The sequence below is a fragment of the Etheostoma spectabile genome, chromosome 14 (genome assembly GCF_008692095.1).
Source record: "Etheostoma spectabile isolate EspeVRDwgs_2016 chromosome 14, UIUC_Espe_1.0, whole genome shotgun sequence".
NCBI lineage: Eukaryota > Metazoa > Chordata > Actinopteri > Perciformes > Percidae > Etheostoma > Etheostoma spectabile.
Genome location: NC_045746.1, coordinates 5,159,181 through 5,166,637, shown reverse-complemented (window position 1 = coordinate 5,166,637; position 7,457 = coordinate 5,159,181). Strand labels below are relative to the sequence as shown.

Sequence of the window (7,457 nt, the reverse complement as noted above, 5' to 3'; positions counted from 1 at the left end):
ACAGGCACTGAAATAACCTACGCCATTAATCATCCATCATCTGTCGTCAAACCCAAGGCCACAGGGATGACAATGCCTTCCTACCAATCCTCTATTCTTTACATTCTGTCACCTAACAACCATGTTGCTTTCTCTGATTTTCTGTCTCTCTTAATTAGCGGATCAAAGACGACACCCACTAATGACCTACATCTTCATTCTGCGGACTCTGAGATGCTGTAATTAGTGATACAGTCTTGTTGCATACGCTCATATACATCAAGCATGCATGGAAGCTGTCTAATGAAGGCTATACTGGTACCTACAGGCAAATACCAAGGGAAGAGGGTCTGTGATCACACGTATAAACAGTAACACTAATCTGCCAAAGAGCTTCTATTTCTTCTTCTCCATCCGTCCTCTAGCTCATCCTATTTATTTTCCTCTTGTTTAGTTAATCTGTGTCTTCTTCTCAAGTTTCAACTTTCTGTAAAGTCTCTCTGTCATCTTGTGGGTCCTTCTCTGTTAGCTGCATCCAATCTGCTCTGCCACACAGTCTCCCCCATCACTCTCGCCCTTCATCCGTCCATCTGGCACTACAGTTCAGTCAGTCTAGATGTCCTATCAGGAACATCAGTAATCACAAAGCAGTGTGATTTGTGTATGTATTTATATTGTATTATAGTTTCCAAATTTATTTAAACTGTAATCTTGTATGTGTTTCCATCAGATACAAACTGGCAGATGGAAAAGAAATATTTAACCTCTGTGAAATACTAAGTAGAAGCAAGTGTTTTAATCCTTTTTTTTATAAAGGTCTATAGGACCTATACTGTATATTCAACAGGTTGTATTAACAATGTATAAACAAAGAAAAAAATGCAGTCTATGTGGCGATTGATTGCTACAAAAGTATCTGAATGGGTTGTTTTGGTCTCAATGTGTGTCACTTGTTGGGCTCACATATGTTTTAAACCTAAAATTAACACCTAATGTTTAATAATCTGGAGAATTGAGGTTTTACTGTATTTCTTATCAAGAATCCTTTTATTCTTTCGTTTTTTTCTTTGTCCTCTGCATTGTCACTTCACATGTTCTCAGCTGAGCCACAGGAAGCTCTCTGTGACAAGCGGACAGGCGGCTTCCTGTTTTGAAGCACAGTGGTGGTTTTGGAAACTCATCTTCCCCAGTCAGAAAAACAAAATAGGGCATTTGTGACGTAGACATTCAAACAGCTTAAAGTCAAATGGAATTTTTTATCAGCGGGTAGAAGCTGCCCTTGTTTTGTTTTTCTATTTGTGTGTCTGTGTGTGTGTACACTAATCTGGTTGGACAGTGTGTGGGGGGTTTTTTTGCATTGAAAAATCAATACATTTACCTTTGTATTTTATTCATGTGCTTATCTACTTGAAGAGGAATCTGTGCTCTCTTGTTTTATCCTGTCAGGATAATTGATCCAGAGTCTACAGTGACGTCAGCATTCTTTGGATGTCTCTCTCTCTCTCTCTCTCTCTCTCTCTCTCTCTCTCTCTCTATCAGTAATTTATGTTGTAGACTAACAGAGGGGGACGTGCAGGACAGCCTCCACACATGAGATTATTGAATCACAACTGTTGAACAGGCCATGGGCAGAATTCTGGTGTTTCTCCTGCTGCAAGCACAGCTTGTGCCATGCACACAACACACCATAGGATGTTTATTAGGTTGCTTCAATATAATATCTTTCCATTGCTTGTCTATTAATCAGGGATGACATGTTTGTTATTGGTCACATGCATGTCTGTGGAGACCACGTTATTTAGGTGGAGTTTCCTAATTGGGTTACGTGTGCACTGTGATTGGTGCTGGTACAGCCACACAGGGAACATTACAGCAAATGTCACACACACAGACACACACACAGACACACACACACACACACACACACACACACACACACACACACACACACACACACACACACACACACAGAGGAAGAGATATAGATTTAGACCAACATTAATCTCTGGTGCCTGTCACCGCACTGCATGAAAGGTAAAAGAGAAGTGTGACCGAGAAGGGTGGTACTGTGGGCTCCTGTGTGAGGTCGCACGTGTGTTTATTTGAGAGTTAAATCAATAAGTGTGTCTCATTTGTGTGTCATTGGGGAACTTCCCATGAGCTTTCAGAATCAAATTAAGTGCTCTTTTCAAAATAAATTGCTGCTGATGATGTTGCATTATGAGTCTTTATATCTGAGGTGGAATTTAGGGTGTTGCGGAAGCACCCCGAAGGAGGGTAGCTTTTTACTGTAATGAGAATACACATCAATTAGCTCAGGTCAGGTTTTATTTTGTTAATATATTTTTAAGGCAGTAAAAGTCAGTGCTTTTCCCTTTGCTTCCTGTAGTTTTCAGAGTAACTGTCTCTCTGTCGACACCGCCTCTTACTCCCTCTATCATACCCCTTGGCACCAACTGTATTTTTAGAGCACTGCCTCCCTCCCTCGCCACCCAGGCCATAAAAAACTTGTCGCCATTGGAAACACTTCTCCATCCTAATGAGACAATTCAATGAGAATTTGTGATGGTTAGGCGCCCCGCCTTCCCTCTAAAGGAAACCTTTTCATCCTCTGTGAATTATGCTTCCTCTCGCTCACATGTTCATATTATTTAGATAAAACACAGTTCAGGATTTTTTATTCTCTCTTTCTTTCTTTCATCTCTTTTTGTCTTTCATATCCCCCTGATTTCTTTCATATGAAGGGTTCCCTCATAAAAGATCCAAGCTCTTGAGGTTCATATGAACTCTTGTTTGAATGAAAGGAAAAGAGTTACGCTGATAAGTAGATATTAATCCGCCATTGATCAGTATTCACAGATACTCATTATGAATATGAAAATATCGATTGGTCTACTGGTGATCAATTTTGACTTCTTAAATACTCCAAAACAACTGAGGCTTATTTATTTGTTAGGTGCAGCAACAGGCAGCTGGATTAATGTTCCACTGCAGACTAATGTGCACTTACTGTATTTTTTTATGTTTTGTGTAGATTTTTTCACTATTTCCAAACAAACCAACTACCTGAATAAATCTGAATGTAGATTATGATGATAACATATTTTCATTTTTTTTGAAATAGTGTATAAAAACTGTTAGTTGAGAAAATTGATTGCCTGTTAATTTGATAACCAATTAATTAATTACTCCCAGCAACAATGCCAAATGTTTGCAAGGTACAGATTCTCCACTGTGAGTATCTGCTGCTTTTCCTTGTCTTACATACATTGGACAGTTGGTTGGACAAACACAATTTGAAGACTTAATCTGTAGACCATAGGAAACTGTGATGTGCATTTTTGTAGTATTTTCTGACATTTTCTAGATATAAACTGCATAAAACATAATGTAAGTATGTATTTAAGATAATAGTATGTTGAGGGTTTGGGTGTTTGCTTCTTCCATCACCCAACTACAGTTATGTCATTCTGCTTATCCTGCCTTAGATTAGCTTCAATTAAGTCTTTAATTGGATTTTATCAGGACTCTAATATATCCATAATTGAATAACTTCGCCCACATATACGCTCTTATCTGTTCTCTTGGGGGTGATATCTGATTGGTCGATACATCAGATAGATGAGCTCCGATGGTCGGCTCAGATAAACTGATTGAGACTGAAGTGTCATTGCAGAGGGCAGAATTAGAATTCTGCTGCCTGCTGCCTCTGTCTGGTCAGGTATGATTAATGGTCTAATGGTGAAGGGCAAGCAAAGGCTTTTAGCGTCAGGAAAAAAACAATAACAGATTGGGAGGAGGAGGCTCTTTGTAGTAGACCAAATAATCTGTGTTTATGTATGGTTATATAATCGGACATGCCTTTTAATCCTTTGAGATCCATTTTCGATGGAAAGAAATGTTTGCCACGTCCAAGCAAAGCCTTCTCTTTAGAGGGATAACTATCTGTCTTCTTCTTATTCCTTCCTTCTATTCCTCTTCATCAGGATGGGTCACGTGCTGGTCGGGAGAGGAAGAAGACAGTGTCCTTCAGCAGCAGCCTGTCAGAGAAGAAGATCAGCAGCGCTGCAGACTGTATCCACTCCATGGTGGGTCAGCAACAGTGTAACCCTTTACAGGGAATGTACATATCTGGGCATAATATTTAATGTGTAGTGTATGCATCAGTGGTTTATGTTAGATCACAGGCTTTTGAGCATGTCAAACACTCAACAGAGTTTGTTCAGAAGTGAAAATGAGTGAGCTCTACACGGATCAGTCAGTGTGTGACAACATCATCCATATCTTGCTTGCAGGTGGAGGGGATTGAGCTGAGGAAAATTCGAACCAACTCACGTGTTTACCAGCGTTACTACCTGCTGGATGCAGGCCTCCAGGCTCTATGCTGGGAGCCATCCAAGAAGGAGTCAGACAAAGCTCGCATCTCGCTGGCCTCCATACGAGAGGTCAGTGTCCAGAGAAAAAGCTTTATGAATCAACCCTTCCTCACTTTATGAGTTTATCTCACTGATCCCTTTAGAATAAGGCAATGAAAAACAACCCTGAACCTTACGGAAGCAGATGATTTGTTTTCATTCATACCTGATGTGGGTTTTTGCATCACTTATGGTCTCACATTCTAGGTACGGACAGGTCGTAACACAGAAATCTTCCGCACCAGTGGAGTTTATGAGCAGATTTCAGAGGACTGTGCATTCTCTATCATCTATGGAGAGATGTATGAAAGTTTGGACCTGGTGGCCAACTCTGCTGAAGTGGCTAACATTTGGGTGACTGGCCTGAGGTATGACACAAAAATAAAACTAGGCGCGATCTTACATTGTACACCTGTGATGTAACATGTACCAGAAACACACCACACGCATTTGATAGGTAAAGAATCTTCTGATCTTCAGAGCTTCTTTAAGGTGCCAACGTAGATACAAATTGACATCAATAAGTGGTTAAACTGAGGTTGGTTCATGTGGGGTAGGCTAGGCTAACCCAGATCATTTAGTCAGGCCCTTTATGTCAGTCCGACATGATATCTCATGTCTTATGCCCTGCGTTCTCTCTTGTATTACTTGTATTGAGGTGAATAGTGAGATCTTGGTGGGCTGATTTCATTGTGTAGTCCTTTGAGACATTCTTGTGATGAAGTTCTATGACAGTGAATGCGATTCAACTTTAAACTGATTCCACTGCTGCAGTTATGGTGTTTTATGTGAGAGTCATTGAAATGAAAGTGAACTGAAAATGAAAATGTTTGTGATGCAGCATCTTAAGGAAAATATTCTGTCCAACTGCATCTGCCTTGTCTTCTCTCATCTTCCTCCAGGTATCTGATGCAGTATGGGAAACATGCCTTGGACATGCTCGCCAGCAGTCAGGACAGCCTTCGAATTGGCTGGCTGGAGCAGCTGTTCTCCTCTGCCGCTGAATCGGACGGACAGGACGACGCAGAGGAAGGGATCCGCTTGCAGTTGGCTGTTAAGTTGATACAGGGCGTGAATCCTGGGGTGGGCAGAGGCAAAGTGGAGCACAGGTTTAAAGAGCTTCAACGAGTTAGGGAGAAGATGCGTGGGCTTACTCTGGATAACAAATCTGGAGTTAAAGATAATGCCGAAAACAAAATACTAATAGGGAGAAATGAGCGAGTCACCAGGCAGGAGTTCATCGAGGTCTTCCATGACTTCTGCACACGCCCGGAGATCTACTTTCTGTTGGTGCAGTTCTCTAGTAACAAGGAGTTCCTGGACACCAAGGACCTGATGAGGTTCCTTGAGGCTGAGCAAGGCATGGCTCAAGTAAGTAACATAAATTAATCATGCATACAAATAGCCCACCCGACCTCCGCAATATCAACTCTCTCCCCCTGTTCAAAACTAGACTAAAAACCCATCTGTTCCAGCTCGCTTATCTGTAAATACACTGTTCCTGTTCCTGTTTTGTTTTGTTTTTGTTTGTTTTGTTTTTTGTTTTATTTGTTTTGTTATAACTACTTACACTTTTCTGTTCCCTGTATCTGTCTTTTATTGTCTGTAAAGCGTCCTTGAGTGTTAGAAAGGCGCTGTTAAATAAAATGTATTATTATTATTATTATTATAGCAGAAAACAAACGCAATCCCAGGATTCCTGTTGTATGTCATTACACCCCTGTCCAATTCCCAACCTTAATCTCTCAATTCCCTTCTCTCACTGTGTCCTCCAGGTAAGTGAGGAGACGAGCCTGAAGCTCATCCAGGCCCATGAGCCATCGGAGCAGGGCCGACAGCAGGGATACCTGTCACTGGATGGTTTTACCAGCTACCTCACCTCGGTAGAGTGCCACCTCTTTGATAGGGAGCATGACACCGTGTGCCAGGACATGTCCCAGCCTTTGTCTCACTACTACATCAACTCCTCCCACAACACCTACCTCATTGAGGACCAGTTTCGAGGTCCGTCCGACATCTCCGGCTACATCCGTGCTCTCAAGATGGGTTGTCGGTGTGTGGAGGTAGACATCTGGGACGGTCCCGATGAGGAGCCGGTGGTGTGTACTGGACACACACTCTCCCCACCACTGCTCCTGCGTTGTGTGTTAGAAGCAATTGGAAAGTTTGCATTTGTGGCCTCGCAGTACCCATTAATTATATGTATTGAGAACCATTGTTCACTTCAACAACAGAAAGTGATGTGGCAACATCTCATAGGGACACTAGGTAAGAGTTTATACACAAATCCACCTAATGAAGGGGATTTGTACCTACCATCGCCGCATGCTCTAAGGAATCAAATTCTTCTAAAGGGTAAAAAGTTGGGGCCAGGTTCTGATGGGGAGGATGGGGAGGTGAGTGAGGAGGATGAAGGGGCAGAGTTGTGTCAAAGGATGAAGGCGGCTAACAGTGGAGGGACAGCGCCTGGAGGAAATGAGAAGGACATGGTGCAGAAAAATGTCTCTTTCACAGCTGTCACTCAGTCTAATCCTCCTCATCTTCTTCCCAAACGTTTCCAACTCTTGAAAGAGCTTTCTGACCTAGTAACTCTTTGCCGCTCAGTCCTCTTTATTGACTTCCCAACATCATCCAAAAGCCAAAACCCTTGGGACCTGTGTTCCTTTCATGAGTCTCTGGCCGTGCGTCTCGCTAGCGAGAGCCCTGGCGACTTTGTCAATCACAACAAGCATTTCCTGTCGCGGGTGTACCCCAGCCCCATGCGTATTGACTCGAGCAACATGAACCCTCAGGACTTGTGGAAGTGCGGTTGCCAAATTGTGTCCATGAATTTTCAGACAGCAGGACTAATGATGGACCTGAACACAGCCTGGTTCAGGCAGAACGGGAACTGTGGTTATGTTCTGCGGCCAGCCATCATGCGGCAGGAGGTGTCTTATTTCAGTGCCGACACCAGAGACACAGTACCTGGTGTGTCTCCACAGCTGCTCCATGTCAAGGTGTGGTGGAATGATGCTCAAACCTCAATACGTGTGAAGTTATATTAAACTGGAATAATCCTCT

General features: G+C 42.5%; 1 protein-coding gene across 2 annotated transcripts in view; it reads left to right on the top strand.

Moving 5' to 3' along the window:
- LOC116701961 (inactive phospholipase C-like protein 2) overlaps positions 1-7,457 on the top strand; it is a 30,752-nt gene that overhangs the window by 8,204 nt on the left and 15,091 nt on the right. The window contains exons 2-6 of one of the 2 annotated variants that reach the window (XM_032536020.1): positions 3,966-4,067; positions 4,275-4,424; positions 4,602-4,762; positions 5,297-5,765; positions 6,170-7,393. In XM_032536020.1, coding sequence (XP_032391911.1) covers positions 3,966-4,067; positions 4,275-4,424; positions 4,602-4,762; positions 5,297-5,765; positions 6,170-7,393 — 2,106 coding nt within the window. The remainder of the gene's footprint in view (positions 1-3,965; positions 4,068-4,274; positions 4,425-4,601; positions 4,763-5,296; positions 5,766-6,169; positions 7,394-7,457) is intronic. The other variant, XM_032536021.1, reaches the window with a different exon arrangement.